The following is a 19,868-nucleotide window of genomic DNA, read 5'->3' as shown; positions in this document are numbered from 1 at the left end:
TTGTTCATTCCCATTCCAGGACTCCCAAAATCTTATCCTATTGTATAAACAGACTTGAAGTCCAGGATCTCATGACTTGTATCAGGAATACAAATAGATAAGACTGCTCAGTTGCAGCCGCTCTTGGTCCAGGGACCCATAAACTAAAACACAAGTTATCAAAAACCTCAAACAACAAACAAAACATACAATAGCAAGAAGGACAGGGTAACTGCCATAGACACTTCCAGGAAGGAATAGGCAGCACAGGGCAGTCACTGGTCCAAAGCAGTTCTGAAATCTAGCCAGGCACGAGTTGCACATTTTGAATGGTGTCTGACTCTGTCCTCTGGAGTGGTTTCCTAACCCATTATTTTCTGTGGCTCTTGACTCTACACTCTGGAACAAGTAAAGCAGTGGCCTTGCCTTTCTGACAGTCTTTGAGGTCAGATACAGTGATGAGTAGTTGCAGACATGCCAGCACATTGTGGCTTGACCCCACTCTCTTTTCATCTCGATACTCGGTCCTTGATCCCCAGAGATGGCAGCTACACAGAAAAACAGCTTTCTTTCTCCAGCTCTTTTCATAGTCACACTTCGGTAACCGTACATGCCTGCATTCCCAGATTCCCCTACAAGCTCCAACTTGTCCATTCTTGCCAGTGCTTCCGGAGGGCTAATTAGTGACTTTTCTCTGATTTCCAATTCCCCCTTATGGAATTTTCCTTTCTTGGCTCCTTTCACAATTGTGTAAGGTTTAACTCTTATAATAAATTCCTTATTCCACAGTGCTCCTTACATACAATATGTTATTGGGTTTAATCTTCACCATGGCTGTACAAGTTATATACATCCATATTTTACAAACAAGGGCACTGAGGGTCAGAGAATTTAGATAACTTTCCTATGGCTACCTAGCTAAAAGATGTCAGACGTCAGATTTGAACTCAGGTCTATCTGATTCCTGAGCCTATGCATGTAACTCCTATTCTCCATCTTCTGGGAGGAAAGGAATGGGGACAGTGGTATGCTTTTAAACTGGTTTCTGAAGAAAAAAGACCCTGATTGATAGCATTTGCCTATTTCTATGGTATAAAGACTCCTATCAAATTTCAAGGCACTAATAGTTTAAAAATTGGCTTACAACATTTCTGAATATTTACTACTCTCATGAGCTGGTATGAGGGGCTTCAGCTCACTACAGGATAGGGAGCTAGGAAAACAAAAGTTATTCAATAATCAAAAGTAATAATAGTTAAAAAATGAGGTAGGGTAGTTCTTCAGATGTCCCTTCCATGTGTAAGCCAGCTGATTTCCAAGTGCCAGTTTCTCGATTGGCTCTCTCTCTTCCAAAGTAACTACTTATGCTCAATCTTTGACTCAGCGTCTGCTTCTGGAACACCTAAATCGAAACAAATGGTTACCATTTTTTAATGCCTGTGGACCAGACAGACACTGTACTAGGCACTTATATTACTTTTTTTGCACAAATTTTGATAACACCCTATGAGGCAAGTATTATACCCAATTCTACAAATATGGAAATGAGGATCAGAGAGGTTAATTAACTTTGTGGAGGTCAGATAGCTAGTATGGTTAACAGCACAGCTGATATTCAAACTATGAGTGATTGCAACATCTCTTCTCTTTCCACCAAACTATTCAGGCTCTCTCACTGGGGAGACTGGACTAACACACATGAAACAATAAAAGAACAATTAATTGCTAAGCTGACATATTGTACTGAACACTTCTGGGCAAAACTGTCATCATACGTATGTTCCACAATTACTTTCAAAAATTCTCTTTTGTTGTGCCATCAACTTGAAAAATAAGGCCACTGAAAAATATTAGGAAATTCAATTTTTCATAGATTTTCTTTCTCCTCTATCACTGCTTCAAACAAATTAGGTACTGAAATAAAACTGAGCTGATGGTATAACAGAATATACCACAATGAAAATGCCTATGAAGGAAACATGTTCCTTGTCTGTATTTTTTGGCCCACATATCATCTAAGAGAACAGATATGTCATAAAATACCAACTAAGTCTCTACTGATTTTGTAAGTCAATACAAAGTATTAGGAGTTCAAACAACACAGTGTCCAGAGTGCTGAATTGAGAACAGTCTTACCAGCTAAGAAACTCAAAGGGAAGATTTAGCAATACATTTAATAGGCAAAAATTGGAGTAGGGAAATTTAAAATTTGTCGATGCTGCAGCTAAATCACCAAAACAGATTTGGATATTTACCAACGGCTTGCTGACATGGAGTAATTTAGAGAATTGCTCTGCACTATTTCCCAGTAAGAAGCTCCTGAATGCTGAAATTCTTAATGCTGCACTAAGACATGTTAGATGCCAGTGGAAACAAATATAAAACCCAACTCTGATTTAATCAGTATTTTGTAGGGTTTCTTTCGTACTGTTAATTACCTGCTCTGACAATAGGCACAGAAAGAACAGTCTGGAATTTGGGATGTGGGAGTTCTAGCCCCGACGCTAGCCCTATATAATTTTCTGGCTGCTAGTAGTACTTTAACCTCTCTGGTTAAATGATGCTCTCAGTTAAATGATGCTCTGCAAGGCAACTTGCCACTCTAACAGTCAATGATTCTAAGGCTAAAGCTCATTTTTCAATTAACTTCCTATTCATGTGATTAACATAAGTCACGTTGCAGCATTTCTAAGAGTGCTCTTCATCAATGCTCTGCAGAACTGTGAATTCCTATCACGTTTCAGAACCTCCGTGGTGGTGGCTCAGGAGAGGGAATGATGGAGAAGCTGAGCAGGTGGTCTTTAGGCCCACGAGCCTACTTCAGGCACAGCAAACCTGTTTTATCTCAAAAGCCTCTCTCTATTATTTTGCTTAAACAGAGAGCTTGTGGGCGTGACTGAATGAAGAAACACTTCGGCTTCAAATTACAATATGACTGATTAACATTTGACACCCATTGCTTTTCCCTCTTTAAAAAATGGAGAACATATCTACTAAGCTCACTTACCAGGGGACACTTTATCAGCAGACCTGAGACCCAGCTTTGAGCATATTTATCTTTGGCAACTGCACTCCCCAAAGACAGCGCTGGTGTCAACATCAGTGGCTGAAGCAGCCTATTTCATTTGTTTCAAGGCTATTTGTGGCACCATTACATTTATGACACTCAGATGTACTGAGAAAATATAGTATCCTTATTTTTGTCTCTAATTAATCTTGTCTTCCCCATGAGTCCTCATTTCTGGAAGAGGTAACCAAACTTACTTTATTTAATCCAGTCTGGTTAAAATTTGGTCAGATATAATAAATTAAACAGTCCCTTGAAGCAATGCTCAGTTTTACTGTGTAAAAATGCTTGATCTCTCAGATTTCCATTCCCCATCTCCTCATATTCTTCTTGCTGGCTTCTAGGTGCATGGGGAGGAAAGCATGTGTGACTCAATTTCCTGATGGAAAAAGAATGGTGGGATCCTTGGACCAGTGCTCGGTCCATTGGCACCTTTGTCTCCGGGCAATCTCGCTTTCTGCATCTTTACTTCTTTCCCACCTGGCTGTCATGGCTGAGGCATATTCATGGTGTCTTCTCTCTCATCTTGGTCATCACACTAGGAGTGCTCCCTGGCTGAGGCGGCCTCACATTGGTTGTTGGTGATGGTACAGACCCCCCGGGATTATGCTGCAGCCTTCGTCAGTTCTCCGATAGAGCAGGTCCATCTCTTGGTTTCTGCCTTCATCCTCATCAGAGAGGTTCAAGGGTACTTGATCCAGTTACCTTCCTCTGAGGACAAGAGGGTCTTTTTGCAGCACCTCCTCCCCTTGGAGAGCTAAATCCAGCCTCTCCCTCTCCGTCCAACTTCAGCGAGCCATCACTTTCGCTTTGAAGAGGTTGCAAGGTGTCCTCCTCCAAGAGAGAAGCTGGTAAAATCTCTGTTGTTGCCTTCAATGTTTCCATAAAACTACCATATAAAACTATCTACTGCCCCCTGCCCCCCAGCCCTTGGCTTTGATCCCAAGTGATGAGAAACCAAGAATGTGTCTTTCAGCACTTTCCTCTCTTGCTTCAATCTTTTTCTGCCCCCATTATCACCTCATGCCAGAAGTGGAGACTTTTCATTGACTTTTCCTATATTAAATATCCCACTTTTTTGACCCTAGCTTTATGGATAATCTTTAAAGGTACACAAGAGTATCTTCTCTGTACTCTGGACAAAACTCCACGATTTTGTCTTCCAGGCCTAGTATGTTGTATTAAAGGGAAATCAAAGAATTTAGAAAACCCCATCTCAAGGCAATAGCTGGGCTTCTAAAACTATTGTTTTGCTTTGAAACTCCTATTTTGACCACCAGAATCTAAACAGCCATTGTCTTTCCCTTTGCATTCTACCTGCAAAGACCATAATCTCTCTCAGGCAGACAGCTGCTTGCAGAGAAGAGCTGGTACTTAGAAACAGCAGAAGAAAAGCACAGCAATATTTTTTGAAATATCATGTGAAGGGAAATGCTCTAAAATTGGATTGTGATAAGGGTTGCACAACTCTGCAAATTTACTAAAAATTGAATTGCACATTCCAACAGGTGAATTTTATGGTATGTAAATCATACCTCAATAAAGCTCTTAAAAAATCATGTGCAAGATAAAAAAGAGGGAAGCCCCATTGCCCAGCCTGCTGTAAACTGGACTATGGACTCTCTTAGCGGCACTGCTGACGGGAGCAGTGGAAATACAGCAAGTAAGGAGAGAATATGCAGGCATCGTCCTCTCCATGAGGATTAAAGATCAATCATACTCCCAGTGCACTTCAATAAACAAAAAGCTATAATTTTTCTTCACCAAGTGGAACTTACCTGACAATTCTGTTTATGTGAATATCTCTCAAGCAATAAAATGTTAGCAGTTTCTTCAAATCATGACCAGGAACTGTAATTACGCATGCATACGTTTACATAAAAATACTTTTTCATTTATGTACACTTTATATGGAAGCTTCTGATCTGGCAACATCACATATCCAGAATATACTTACAAATACAGGGGAATGCAAAAATAAGTAAATAAATAATAAAACGATGTCAATGTAACAGATATAAATTCTTCTTATGGTAGATCTCTTCGCATCTCATTCAGAGGAATCTGCCTTACATCGTGTACAATTCCAACCTTCTGTGGGCTAAAAAACAGAAGATTAGATGATGACCAAGCTTGTTAAAAAGCAATAAACTGGAGGAAGTGTGGCAAATGGTGATTAAAGATGCTACTAGGATTTTAGAGAAGAAAGAAAATATAAGTGACACTCATGGGAGATCATGATGAAGGAGTCAGTAACAGTACAAAGAAAAATATGAGACCTCAAGAAGGGCAATGTGACATCCTTCAATGAAGCGATAAACAAACAGCTGGACACATCCCATCTCTTGTGAAATGTTACAACATGATCAGTGCTCACAATGGCAATGCCAAGATACACAAAAGAAAGTTAAACTTGTTCAGCGAGGGAAGTTAGTTTTTAAATTATTTTATAAATTTTTCTATCCTTAAAAGTCTTTTTTTTTGTTTCCTTTTTTTTTTTGAGGAAGATTAGCCCTGAGCTAACTACAGCCAATCATCCTCTTTTTGCTGAGGAAGACTGGCCCTGAGCTAACATCCACGCCCATCTTCCTCTACTTTATACATGGGATGCCTACCACAGCATGGCGTTTGCCAAGTGGTGTCATGTCCGTACCTGGAATCCAAACCAGTGAACCTCTGGCCATCAAGAAACAGAACATGCTAACTTAACTGCTGTGCCACTGGGCTGGCCCCTTGTTTGCTTTTAAATTGGATATTTTGTGTGTATGGTAAAAACTACACAATATAAAATTTACCGTCTTAATCATTTTTAAGTGTACAGCTCGCTAGTGTTAAGTATATTCACATTGTTGTGAAATAGCTCTCCAGAACTTTTTCACCGCTATACCCATTAAACACTTCCCCTTCTCCTCCTATTCCCCAGGCCCTGGTAACCACTATTCTACTTCCGGTTTCTATAAATTTGACCACTTAGACACCTCATGTAAGTGGAATTATAAATTATTTGTATTTTTATTCCTAGCTTATTTCACTTAGCATAATACCATCATGTGGTAGCAAGTGACAGGATTTCCTTCCTTTTTCAGGGCTGAATAATATTCCACTGTGTGTATATACCACAATTTCTTTACTATTCATCCATTGATGGACATTTGGGTTGCTTCTCCCTCTTGGCTATTGTGAATAGTGCTGCTGCGAACATGGGTATGCAAATATTTCTACAAGACCTTGTTTTCAAGTCTTTTGGATATTTTTCCAGAAGTGGGGTTACTGGGTTTTATGGTAGTTCTATTTTTAATTTTTTGAAGGGCCTCTACATTGTTTTCCATAGCAATTGCAGCATTTTAGAATCATATAAAGAGTTTCAGTTTCTCCACATGCTCCCCAACACTTGTTATTTGCTGGTTTTTTATAGTAGCCATCCTAATATGTGTGAGGTGATATTTCACACTGTGGTTTTGATTTGCGTTTCTCTGATGATTAGTGATGTTGAGCATCTTTCATCTACTAGTTGGTTATTTGTATATCATCTTTGAAGAAATGTCTTTTCAAGTCTTTTGCCCATTTCTAATTGGATTTGATTTTTTGTCATTGCATTATAGGAATTATTTATATATTCTGGGTATTAACTCCTTATCAGATATATGGTTTACAGATATTTTCTGCCATTCCATAGGTTGCCTTTTCACTCTGTTGATTGTGTCCTTTCATGCACAAAAGTTTATAAGTTGGATGTAGTCCCATTTGTCTATTTTTGCTTTTGTTGCCTGTACTTTCTGTGTCATATCCAAGAAACTGTTGCCAAATCAAATGTCAGGAAGCTTTTCCCATATGTTTTGTTCTAGGAATTTTATAGTTTTTGGTCTTAAGTTTATTTTTACTTAATTTCCATATATTGTGTAAGATAAGGGTCCAATTTTATTCTTTTGCATGTGGATATCCAGTTGTCTCAACACCATTTGTTAAAGAGACTGTCCTTCCCTCATTCAGTGTTTTGTCACCTTGTTGAAGATCATCTGGCCATATACATAATTGCTTATCTCTTGGCTCCTTAGTGATTTCATTGATCTGTTTGTCTGTCTTTATGCAAGTACCACACTGTTTTGATTACCGTAGCTTTGTAATATGTTTGAAATCAGGAATTGTGAGTCCACCAACTTTGTTCTTCTTTTTCAAAATTGTTTTGACTATTTGGGGGTTCCTTAAGGTTCCATATGATTTTTAGGATGAATTTTTCTATTTCCTCAGAAAATGCTCTTGGCACTTTGGTAGGGATAGTGTTGAATCTGTAGCTCGCTTTGGGTAGTATAGGGATCTAAGACACTAAGTCTTCCAATCCATGAACGTGAGTTGTTTTTCCATTTATTTGTGTGTCCTTTAATCTCTTTCAGCGGTACTTGAAGTTTTCCATGTACAAGTCTTTCACCTTCTTGTTTAGGTTATTCCTAAATATTTATTATTTTTGATGTTATTGTAAATCTTAAAAAAAAAATTTAATACAAATTTTAAGTCTTTGGCTTTTAAAGAGATTAACAGTGACATAGTCAGCTGTGGAATATACAACTGGTATCCCACTCACCTACATCCTTCAGCTCTAAATATCCTATTTGCTCACCCGACTCCAAATGCTTCCATCTCTTAGTCTACCAAATTTTCCCATTCCACCACCAGTACAGAAAAGTAAGGGAACAGCAAAGATGCATTCTATGGTACCCTCTTGGGTCCGAGGACCAACACTTGGGACACAACCCTGGCTTGAAGGGCCCCAACCACAGAAGTCACAGACAAGACAACTTGTATGGTTGTAAAGAACTTGTAAAGAAGTAAAGTATTTAAACCACATCTGGGGACATGGGCTGAAGTCCAGCTAGGGCACAGGAATACCTGCCCTGTGATAATTCCATTACATGAGAATTTTGTGATGTATTGTTCATAAAATGAGCATCACGTGAGGTCCCACATTGGAGGTCTCTGTGATTCATTTCATGTACAAGTGTGCAGTGCCTGTTGAAGGAATGGTTCTTAAGGCAGTGGCAGCAACAGAAGCAGTACCAACTTCCATTCCCTAAACCCACCAGAGATAAGACTTGTCTCTGCACAGGCTCAAGGAGATGTTGAGTTCAACCACCATAACTTAATCCATAGCAAAAACAGCAAACAGAAAAAATCTATCTATCCCCCACGTTATATCTTTTTATTGTATTCTCTATCTGTGCTGTTTCACTTCTGAGCAGGAAGAATATTAAAAATCACTGTCCCCTTTTCAATTACTCTATTAGGAGTGAAAGAAGTCAAAGATCTCCTTTCCTCATTTTACAATGCAATTGCTATTTAGTTTGGAGGATTTATTTAAACTAAGCTATATCTTAAAACATACTCCCCACAGAGTTCCATGCATATTTATCCATATAATTCAATGTGATAAATATTTATTGAGGGAGGAGGATAGGAAAGACTTATCTTCAATGTGCCAGGTAATTCACATATGTTCTCACCAAACCCCATGAGGTAAGTAGTGTTGTTTCTTATCGCCTCCCTTGTACTGGGCAGTCAACCAATGCTCAGAAAAGGGCCTCCCTGCTGTTGGACTCAGAAACTGAGCCATGGTCTTTATGAGAGCAAAGCTCAAACCCAGTCCTTCTCCTCACTGCCCTGACAGCAACCTACTGTTTGTCCAACGGCAATTTGACCAAGTGCAACATTGTTCAAGATGAACATTTGTCGAAAAGAAATATTTCCAGTCACCAGATTTCCAAGGAATGGCAATCCTGACTCCCTCCTGAGCTAAATTTCAACTCTATATTGTGTCTTAAAATATTGTTAATCCTTTTCTTGTGTTCTCACAATTTCTTTTTTTTTTTTGCTTCTATCTTTTCAGCCAATTATTTTTTCCTCTATCACGTTTGTGATAAAAAATGTTGGAACAATCTAAGAATTCAGCAACGGGGTATTAATTAGAACACATTTAGATTCCAGTGTAAGAATTTCTTTGAACAATAGAAATGACATTCGTGCCCGTGTAAGAAGATAAAAACCAAACCAGATGAGTATGGCTGAAAAGCCTGGCCTAAAGTGAATGAGAAAAACATTTAAGCAAAACAAAAACCCCATCCCCAAGCCTCTCCTCTACCGAATTAAAATTGCTTTTTTTTCCTTTTTTTTTTTTTTCTGCCAGAAGCAATGCTGACTCATTACAGAAAATATAGATAAGCAGAAGAACCTAAGAAAATGATCCACCCAATCATACACAACTACTTTTAATCCCCAGCTGTATATTCTTTCAGTTCCAGTTCCGTATGTATAAATAGATTATTAATTTTCAACAAAATGGACTCATTGTACATGCTATTTTGCAATCTATTATCATTTAAATAACCCGGAATTTACAGTTTTCAAACTAAACCCTATTTCTAAATAATTAATGCACTCCAGCATTTTATTATTACTAATGGTAGGGAGAAGAAATAATTGTTTGAAAATTAATCAAGAGATCAAAAATAAAAGAGAAAAAAATGTGAAAATTCTGAACATAGGTCAAAAAAAGTCTTAAAATATAAAAGTTTACAAAACTGCCCCATAAGGCTTCCAAATTACTAATATTTGAAATGATTAGTAAATGAGAGCATCAATTTTCAACCAGCTCATTATGTTTAATGAAGTTAAGGCAAGAACTGAGGAGCTGAATATGAAAAGTTCAATAAAATGCTTGATTGCCTAATAATAAAAGACCTAATAGATAAAATGATTTCATGGTTGTTTCTGGAATTTAAGGATTAGCCTAAGAAATGTAACTTGGCCAAGAGGACTAGATACATCCAAGGGACGTAGGAATATGGAGAAAGAGGTGATTTCTTACCACTGATTACAGTAGCCAGAGGTTCTGCAAAAGTAAGCAAGATGCTCCCCCAAGAGAAACTACACAAAGTCACTGCATTATCGGAGCAAAATGTGGGTGCAACCAGAGCAAACACGGGCTGGCGAGAAGCAGGCAGAGCCGGGCCGGAGGGAGTGGGGGAGGGATAGCGACGCTTCATTGAGCTGTTAGAGCCTGTTCAAGCAGAATGTAAACTCCTCCCCACGGGGGTTACCTTCATGCGAATAATGCACGTTGCAACCCCTTTCCTCACCACAGCTGTGCTGCACAGAGAGGACTAGAGGATTCTGATTGCTTTGGGGCATCCAGCCTCTACAGATAAATAGAACTTATAAGTCCCAATCTGTATTGCTGTGTGCAGGGTCACAACCTAAAGTTCTTGGCAAAAAGCATAAAATAGGCAGTGGATCAAAAAAAGATAATGGAATTGATATGGTGCCTCAGAGCTTCAGTCCCAAGTGTAGCCTGCCACTCGCCTCCACTTAACAATGATATTCCTAATAATAGCAGTTAACGTACATAGAGCGCTTACAATGAATGAGCCAGGCAATGTGCTAAAGGTTCACAGGTATCATTTCATTTAATTCTCACTAGGACTCTGCGAGATGGTTCTGTTATTAGTTACAGATGAGGAAGCTGGACCAGAGAATCTGGGCAGCATGCCCAAGGTTATGTCTAGAGTTCATTAACCAGTGGTACCCAGACTCCAAAGTAGTATGTCACCTCACTTCTTTATATTTGGTAATAACAGAGTGCCTGTTGTATACAGAAGGAGGAAGGGCTAGGGTGCTATAAACTGGAATTCAAAAGAAGGTAACCTTCAAGGAAAATGTTGAACCATGAGCATGCAAATAGCAAAATCCAGATTGTAGAGAATTCCATAAGCCAAATGGCCCAGGTTCTTCAACAGATAAATTATAAGCATAGAAAGAGACAGCAGGGTAAACCTACAATACAAATTAAAACATATATCATAATTTTTTAAATGGGTAAGTCTAGATCGTTAAGTCTAGGAATGCATACTTGGATGGTTAGACTATAAAAAAGGCAAGAAAGTAACTACCATCAATGCCAGGGTAATGGTAATTCATAGGGGAGGGAATGGGCTATGACTGGAATGGGGCCCACGATAGGGGCTTCTAGGACAATGGAGAAATTATATTTCTCCATCTAGGTGGTGGTTCCAAGTGTATAAAATGATAGCTGGCTGTTCTATAGATGCAACCCCTCACAATCTGAAAGGAGTTTAATAAACACAAAACAGAACCAACCACCATGGAGTTCCATGATTCTCAGGAATCATCCGAAACTCAAGGTGAAAGGAAAGTGTGAAGGGGACTATACCAGAGTTATAATGGGAAGGGATTCTATTTTGGGGATATTATTTTCTTTTAGGTATTTTTCCCTTTCCATACCCATCTTACCACAGTGGGATGGAACAGGGGTATCACCCTCAATGCAAGAGATCAGGGCTTTATAGGAGGGCTGGGGATGGGGTCTCAGGGACACTTGGTGAGATTATCAGAGTGCCGGTGAGGGAAAAATCTCAAAAACTAGGTAAGGATTTCCTTCAAGACTGAAAAGCAGTTCCCCTCATGGAAGAAAAAGTGATGCTGCTGGCGGATTCTGGAAAAAGAGGCCCAAGGTCCCACTTCTCAGTCTGAAAACTGAAGAAGCAAGGAGACGTTAGAAAGAAACAATACCATGATGTTCCCAGGAATGGTGTAGAAGCAGCAGTATAATTTCTGCAAAGTATATAAATATGTAAGGTTAAAGTTTACTCATTCACACCTCTATTGCCAAAGAATGCTGATTTTTTTCTTTTTCTTTTGAAAGGAAGAAGCCACCCTATTGTACAAAGGTTCTTGTTCCTGGAGCTAACTCTGTAAATACAGAAAGAATACTCAACAGTAGCCGCCTTGAAAGCTACTCAGGTACAGACACAAAACAATTAGGGAACACTTACAAATTAGGTATTCATGAACTGTTATAATATTTTTACATAACAAGGGAGGGAAAGCCAAGGGCAGAGGGGAGACCATAAGTTAGCTTAACCATGATTTGCAGCAAAGCAATGCATTCAACATGGCAACAGGTTGGAAAGTTAATATCCTTCCTCACTGGCTTTGAGTCAGCCTTCTTTTTCACTTTGAGTTTCTTTTTCAATTACTCATCTCTTTTAAATGAATTATGCTACTTTATAACCCTGAGGAGCTGGAAATTATCTAAATGTTCAAAAAGAGTTAGGAAGGCAAATCTGGAAAATTAGTTCAGAAGAAAACCTAGTTGTCCAGTGACAGGGGATTGGGTGATGCAGGGTAAGCAATCTATGATTCTGTTTTATGGTATATGTTTCTCGTATTGTGTTTCCTAATCCTTACAAAAGAAAGCAAGTTCATGACGTAAGAATCAGACAGATAAACAAGCAAAAAAAAGAACAAATTTAAGGGATATCCACAATCCCACCTATCCAGAGGCAACACCTATTAATCCTTTGTTATCTGTCCACCTAGAGCCTCTCGCAATATACGATCATTTTCCAAAAACAGAATGCCTTCACGTAGTGTTTTATAACCAATCATAATTTGTTTAAGCCATCCAGCTAAAGTATTTTTATATGTTTTAAATAATGCCCTATTGATTGACATGTAAATACTTACAAATTTTCACTATTAGAAACAACTCTCAGGAGGAAAAAGTGAATATGAATTCAAAACTTAAATGCAAAAGCAATAGGGATTAAAGTATTTTAGCAATCAAGCATTGTCGCCTCCCATCCCTCTCTTTTTCATTCGTGCATTCACTTATTCAACAAATATATGTTGACTATATGTACCTACTATGTGCCTGGCGCTTTACTAGATGCTGGGGATCCAGTAAACAGAAAGATGTGGTCCATGCCCTCATGGACTTTATGCAAGAAACACAGACATAAACAAACAATTACAAAACAGTTTGAAGAGTGCTGTGATATGGGCAACACAGGGTTTACCAAATTACTTACACTAGAAAAATCGATGAGCAAGGATAGAAATCTTGAAGTCAGTTGTGAGGGTAACTCCACTATGCCATTGACCAAATTGCTTTCTGAAAATCACTTTCCCACATATCTCCGGGACTCTTCACTCATCCTTCCGTTTTAATATATAAATTAACTTCTCCTCAGTCTTTCCCAAAAATGAAAGCCCAGATTGCAAAGACAGAGCAGCAGCAGACAAAACACTCAGAGTGTGCGGCTGATCACACATCTGACAGACTTCCTGCAGCCCCGGGTAAATTGCGCTCAGTAGTGTTGGACAGCTGCATGAATTACACCCTGGGCTTTCTTTCGGTAAGGTTGCCTGGTACAAACACTTTCCAGCTACCTCATTAATCTCGACATCCAATTTTCTGAATATAATAAGTTTATTGATGGACAGTCTACTCTCAGCCAGACACTGTATATTATTCCTACTCCTCACAATAATTTTAAACAGTGGTTGTTTTTATCCCTACTTTACAGATGAAGAAACTGAGACTCACAGAGGTTAAATTACTATTCAGAGCTCCGCAGTGGGAGCAGGCTGTAAGCTAGAGTATTTGCTATGTATTCTCTCCTTCCTCTGTTCCCACAGTTACCCACGGAGACAGCAGGGGTCCACTGTGGGTCTGCCTGCTCCCAGGGCACCGCCTTCCAAAATGAACCCATCTGCCTTGGCCTAAGAGGAATGTGACCGGTAAACCTGCTCCGAGAAAACAGCTGTTAGAGAGTGTGTCCCCTGGGGCACTGCCCTTTTCCCTCAGAAAGGCCAGCTGCCTTTCATTCCAAGCAACCAAAGTGTTCCTGCCATACCAGCAAAGCACACGTCCCCACCCTGGCGAGAGGGCTGGCGTGAGCTGCCTCCACCAGACTGCCACATGCAACCCTGCCCTTAGTGTGGACTTCCGAATACTGATAGCCTTTCCTTCCATCTCTCCCACCCGAGAGGAAGAGGAAAGAATGCTGCTGTCCTTTCAATGAGCTTAGAGCCACATTCCAGGGCCCACTCCAGCATTCCTCCTGTGATCCCTGAGGAGGCAGGCAAAGGATGCTGTTCTTGGTCACTTGTGGACATTCAACATTGTGGCCCAGCAGGAGACTGCGCGGGCCCTGGGTCAGATGTTGGGGGTGTGGGCTCTGGAGTCAGATCACCTATGTTGAATGCACAGAGCTGACAGTCACCCTCAAAAAAAAAAAAAAAAAAAAGAGCAGCCAATAGTAGTTCCCCTCCCATTGACTTGTTAATAAGGGTGAGATATGCTAGTGCTTGCAGCGCAGCACAGCAGATAGTAAGTGTTCAATAAACGTTAGCACTTCTTATTCTAAATGAGAGATCATCCACGGGTGATGAATTTTTCCTGCAGTGGGTTTCATTTATTTTTTATTTATTTATTAAAAAAAAATTTTCTTTTTAAGATTGGTCCTGAGCTATCTGTTGCCAATCTTCTTTTTTTCTTCTTCTTCTTCTCCCCAAAGCCCCCCAGCACATAGTTGTATATTCTAGTTGTAAGTCCTTCTAGTTCTACTATGTAGGACACCGTTTCAACATGGCTTGACGAGCGGTGCCAGGTCCGCGCCCAGGATCTGAAGCAGGGAAACCCTGGGCCACGGAAGCGGAAGCGGAGAGCGCATGCATGAACTTAACCATTCAGCCACAGGACTGGCCTTGGCTTTCATTTAAATAATGATAAGAAGGAGTAAAAAAAAAGTGAAAACATTACAGAAAGAAAGGAAAAGAAGAGATAAAGACAGGGCAAAGAAAAAATTACCCAGAAATATTGTTCCTGAATGTCACGGTTTCAATTTTATTACAATGTACCAGAAAAAAACAGAAAAAAATTCTGCCCCCTTCCATTAAAACTTGAAATTTGCTTTCATTTTAAAAATGTTTCAACCAGAATCAAAGCTGAATAAAAATAAAAACATGACTTTGCAGGCTCAATTATGTGGAAGGTTTGTGTTGTTATTTCGAACCATAGGGGAAAATATTGAGTCCAAAAAATTCTTTATTTTTAGTGAAATTAAAATTTGAGTCTGATGTCATGAATTGCCTAAACTTCTCTTGGATATACTATAGCAAGATCATAAATTGTATAGAAGCATAGAGTAGAATAAGAATTTTTTCTTTTTTTTTTTTTTTTTTGAGGACGATTAGCCCAAGCTAACTGCTGCCAATCCTCCTCTTTTTGCTGAGGAAGACTGGCCCTGAGCTAACATCCATGCCCATCTTCCTCTACTTTATATGTGGGACGCCTACCACAGCATGGCTTGCCAAGCGGTGCTATGTCCGCATCCAGGATCCAAACCAGGGAACCCTGGGCCACTGAAGCAGAATGTGTGCACTTAACTGCTGCGCCACCGGGCTGGCCCCTAGAAGAAGAATTCTTGATCTGCAACAGGATTCCCTATGACATTCTTCCCCGATGTATAGGTCTGTAACAGGCATCTCATTTAATATACTCGTCAAATGTCACATTGCACGATCTTGTCATACATACTTGGAAATTTACTAAGCCTGACAGATACATATCGTAGAGTCTTTTAAGATATCACAGCAAGCATTTGGCACAATTAAGTATTATTAAGCATGTCATCGACTTATCGCTGGCTCAAGATAACCAAATAGTGGCCAAAGCCTTCTGGTGTCCTCCGGAATTCAGACTGAAGGTTGAACTTCACACTTCACCCTTCATATATGGCATACATGAGGGCATCACAGGCTACAGACATGCCTGGTTACAGGACACATGCTTAATTTAGGAAGAATAGATAATTTTTCTATGCTTCCATCAGAGTTCTAAAGGGCGTATGGCTTTAAAACAGGAATTAAGGTTCAAAACAAAACAAAACAAACAAACAAAACCGTGCAGGGTATGGCAGTCAGACACCACTGTTCTGCTCATCTTTGCTTCGCATGAAGAAGCCTGCCACGTTATTAGGATTTTTTACATCAACAATTGAATTTATACTTCTCAATCAGTTCTCGAGCCAAATGTCTTAAATTACAGTGCATGCCGACCCTATCAACACAAAAGTAATAGTTTAACAAAAAGCTCCAGCAGTTTAAAGTGCCAGTTTTTTATGCCATATAAATGAAAACCATAACAATGTAACTTAAAAAAAAATTTTTTTTACAGGCCAGGAATGAAATGGTTCTTACAGCACGTGGTTCTTGCTCTGCCAACTACTGCGCAAAATTCCCCACCCTGAAAATGACTGATCCACAGGGAACCCAGACCAGCGTACCTGACGCACCTGTCGAGCCCCAGACCCCAGGGAATTTCAACTTAACGCAGCTTCATTAAGCCGTGTTCAGTACAATCCGAAAGGGTTATTGATGCAAGGAGGAGTTATTCCTGGAGGAGGGCTCCTCCTAAAAGGTCAACAATTAACTAGTTAGTGAAAATGCCTGAATAGCGATAATAATGACCTTTCCAAGCAGAGGTTCTTAACCAAGGGGGACACGCAGGCAGTTAAGGGATCTAGCTTGAAATCTTCAGCAAACATCCAAACTTGTGTATCTACAGGTGAATTTTGGTGGGAAAAGGGTCCAGAGTATTTCATCATACGTCCAAAAGCTATCTGGACCCTTCTCTCGCAAAAGCTGGTAGCCCCTGTTTTACAGCGGAACTAAGTGACACCGGAGTTACAAAGTCAGTTTGGGACTTCTGCTGCCCAACGCCGTCTTTAAACAACTAACGTCCGGGTCTCCCCCTCCACAAGCATTAGGGCATCACTCGCTGTGTAAGATCAAAGTAGCCTCTTAATGCCTGTGTGTAGAGCAGCGGGGCGGAGGTGGGAGGGCGGGGGTGATGCCATGCATGTCTCCTAGTAGAAGCAAAACCATCTTTCTTTCAGGCAAGGTACTTCCACTCTGCCTACGGATACCCGCAGCAGCGCGCCAAGCAGTGAAAGCCCAATTTGCGTTTCATTTAACAAACCTGCCCGGTGCCCATTATGTTCCAGGCGCAGTTGTCCGCGCTTTACGAAAGTTAGCTTGTTTAATTCCAAAAATAACCCTAAAAGGTGCAGAAAAGGGTGCAAAAATCCATGAAGGTGGGGACTTCCTACCCGTCCCAGCCGCTTTCCGAAGAACTAACACTCCTCCTCGTCCCCCAGGTCAACCAGCACCCGGGAGAGGAAAACTCTCGTGGGGGGCGGTTAAGGACTAAAAATGCAGCCCCGCCGAAGCGAGTCGTTACCGTCTACCGGGCACTCGCGGTCCGGATCGCTGCTCATCGCTGCTCCCCCACTCCGGGCTGCTCCCGGACGCGGCTCCCACAGTCTAGGCGGCGACGGCTGCGGTTGCTGAGGCAGCGCCCCCCTTGGGGACCCGCAGGTGCAGGCGGCAGCCGCCAGGCGCACGCCGCTGCAAGGGGAGGGACGAGGGCGCGCGCTCGGCGCTGCTTTCCCTTTGCCTTCCGAGGCTCCAGTGCCAGCCTCCTACAGCCCGCGCCTATCTATTAATACTTGGCGTTCGGCTGGCCACATGCCACGGAATGGACGCAGGGTCAGGGTCCCTCGGCCCTCGGTGGGAAGGGGCGGGGAAGGGTGTGTAGGAGCGTGGGTAATTTGCTTGGGTACAAATAGGCAGGGAGTACCCCAGGCAGCCCTCTTAAGGTAGAGACTGGGCGAGGCAGGCGAGTGAGTCTTGGCCTATGACCTTCCTAGCGTCCAGCTTTGGGGAGCAACCACCTAGCAGGGACTGACCTGGCCCGCGGAGCCCTAAGCTAAATATGATGCCTGCTCCAGGCCACCCGCTCGGGGAACCTATTTTAAGGCGTCCGCGGTGAACAGGAGCCACTACCCATTCATTCAGGACTGCCTTGACATTTAAGAGTTGTACAAGCGAATTCCTTTTCCCTGATCCGATTTCAGCCTTTGCCTCTGGAAAATTCCAAGTTTGGAGAAGGGAAAGGGGTAGGCACCTTGTTGCCGGTGGTCATGAGCAAAAGGAGGTGGTGAATTAGAAAGGCCCCACATTTGTTTAGTCTTTAGGCTAAAATTTTCTCAGCGCTGTATTTCTTCCAGCAAGCCTAGGAGAGTTGGGTTTCAGCCATGATCCCATTGTAAATTTAAATTTAATCAGCCAGGGCTGCTTTTTTGTCATTCCTCCAACAAGCTGTATGTTTAAAGTTAAATTCCCTTGGGAGCTTTTAACTTAGGCTGTTGATATGATAGGAGCAATCAGTTAATGTCATTTCAAAGCACATTTATGACAACTACATTACTGAACAGCATTTGTTATCCAGATCCTTCAACAAGAAAAAAAGAAAAAAAAAATTCCTGGTTGACTTTTGCGCAGAGCCTAGCTTCATTTCTTAGCAGGTGAATTATTTCCTCTGGCTAGCATGATTAAAGTCCATATCTGTGAAGACAATCCAGACCTTTTCTCTCAAATAAGAATTGATTATTCCTAACATAGCTACAACTAGAGTTATTAAAAATATTACAGTAATTAAGACGCTGCAGACAAATTTTATAAAGTTTCTGAGACCCTCTCCCCATCTACACTTTGGCATCCAATTTCACCAGATAAAGGGCTGAGGCCTCGTGATGAAAGCATAAATAAGAACTTCAGGAGTTAATCTTCGGTAATTCTATTAAAAAATACTGAAAGAAGTATATGTTCAGGAAGGTTTCTCATTTTTATTTTTTCAGCGTTATGATAAGTGAACCTTCTCTATTCCAACTCAAAACGGTGAGCAGAATCAGCCGCTGCTGAATTATGTGTCTCTGTGTTTGAGGCAAACCAGGGCCAGCCGGGGCCTATACGAGGAACCCTCCCCAGCCCTCCCCTCCCCAGCCTCAACCAGGGAACATGCCCTTCAAAATTTCTTAGATTGAAAACCAGAAACTGCTCTAGGAGCTCACCTGTTACTAGCTTATTTCAACTCCCATATTTATTCCTATCACAAAGGCATTGTGCTATATTCTTTTTTGCTTTCTTTCTTCAATTATAGGGCACTTCTCTTGTGGCAGTTACTAGAGATTTAAAGGAAAGTCCTGCCCTCAGAGGACTTTAGCATAGTTGAGAGACAGGCTTAGCATCAGCTAAACTTTCTGAGATAGTCTACGTTCCGTGAAAGATATGGAGCGCTGAGGAGCCACAGCTGAGGGATGGTTAATTCGGCTTGAAGGATTAAGAAATGTTTCTAACCAGGAGTGACCATTTTCACTAAGGATAGTTGCTATCGTTTTTAAACACGTACTATGAATTAGGCACTCTGCTAAATGCTTCTCAGACATTCCCTCCTATAATCCTTATAAGAACGGGAATTTTATTAGTCTCCCCTTTTTACAGATGGACAAACAGAGGCTCAGCTTAAGTAACTTGCCCACAAACACAGAGGTGAGGATTTCCAGAGCCGTGATTGGAATGTAGCTCTCTGTAATTACAAAGCCTGTGCCCAGTCGCTCCGCTAGATTGCGTTGATTAGCAAAGACACTTTCCACAATCTGTAGTAAGAGCTTTTCACCAAAACCTTGCAGAAAAAATGAGTCCTTAGAGAGGACAAAGATAGGCCAGTTGATGTTTTGGGACACTGGACCGCACCCAGGCAGCCATGGTTCCCTCACAGCACAGCTTCTACTTTTCATAACAAGACAGGACGCAAAAATGACTCCGAAAGACTTGGGAATCAGTGTCCCAGGTGAGACTGCTGTGAAAACAGCATTCGTTAATTCATAAGTCCGTTCAACATCTGTTGAGCACCTCCTACATTATACAAGCTTTACTGGAAGCTGATTTCAACTCAACAACAGATTCCCCTAGACTCTTAGATTCTAGGAATCCCCTAGATTCTTCCAAGGAATTAGGAATTTACATTCAAAGAAAGAGAAAGGAAGTATGTCTGCACGCAGAGTTGGCCATTGGACTAATTTACTCAAAATTCAAAAAAGATGCCTTTTGCTCAACAGGACGTGAA

The 19,868-nt window shown here is 41.0% G+C and overlaps 1 protein-coding gene and 1 long non-coding RNA gene across 7 annotated transcripts in view; one reads left to right on the top strand and one right to left on the bottom strand.

Moving 5' to 3' along the window:
- LOC139041347 (uncharacterized) overlaps positions 1–14,124 on the top strand; it is a 41,674-nt gene extending 27,550 nt beyond the window's left edge. Inside the window, exons 2-3 of the long non-coding RNA XR_011496326.1 lie at positions 11,757–11,854; positions 13,535–14,124. This is a non-coding gene — a long non-coding RNA (uncharacterized lncRNA). The remainder of the gene's footprint in view (positions 1–11,756; positions 11,855–13,534) is intronic.
- Positions 1–17,411, bottom strand: part of GADL1 (glutamate decarboxylase like 1) — a 156,836-nt gene extending 139,425 nt beyond the window's left edge. For 2 of the 6 annotated variants that reach the window (XM_070492602.1, XM_070492604.1), the window contains exons 1-2: positions 17,142–17,314; positions 16,881–16,958 (exon numbers count right to left, since the gene is read on the bottom strand). In XM_070492602.1, coding sequence (XP_070348703.1) covers positions 16,881–16,958; positions 17,142–17,178 — 115 coding nt within the window. In that variant the 5' untranslated portion in view covers positions 17,179–17,314. Of the gene's footprint in view, positions 1–16,185; positions 16,313–16,880; positions 16,959–17,010 lie in introns of all 6 variants that reach the window. The other 4 variants (XM_044754870.2, XM_014840953.3, XM_014840954.3 and 1 more) reach the window with 4 other exon arrangements.
- Between the last annotated feature and the right edge of the window lie 2,457 nt (positions 17,412–19,868).

The sequence above is a fragment of the Equus asinus genome, chromosome 21 (genome assembly GCF_041296235.1).
Source record: "Equus asinus isolate D_3611 breed Donkey chromosome 21, EquAss-T2T_v2, whole genome shotgun sequence".
Lineage (NCBI taxonomy): Eukaryota > Metazoa > Chordata > Mammalia > Perissodactyla > Equidae > Equus > Equus asinus.
The sequence above is the reverse complement of the archived record's forward strand: the minus strand, read 5'-3'. Positions and strand labels throughout refer to the sequence as shown.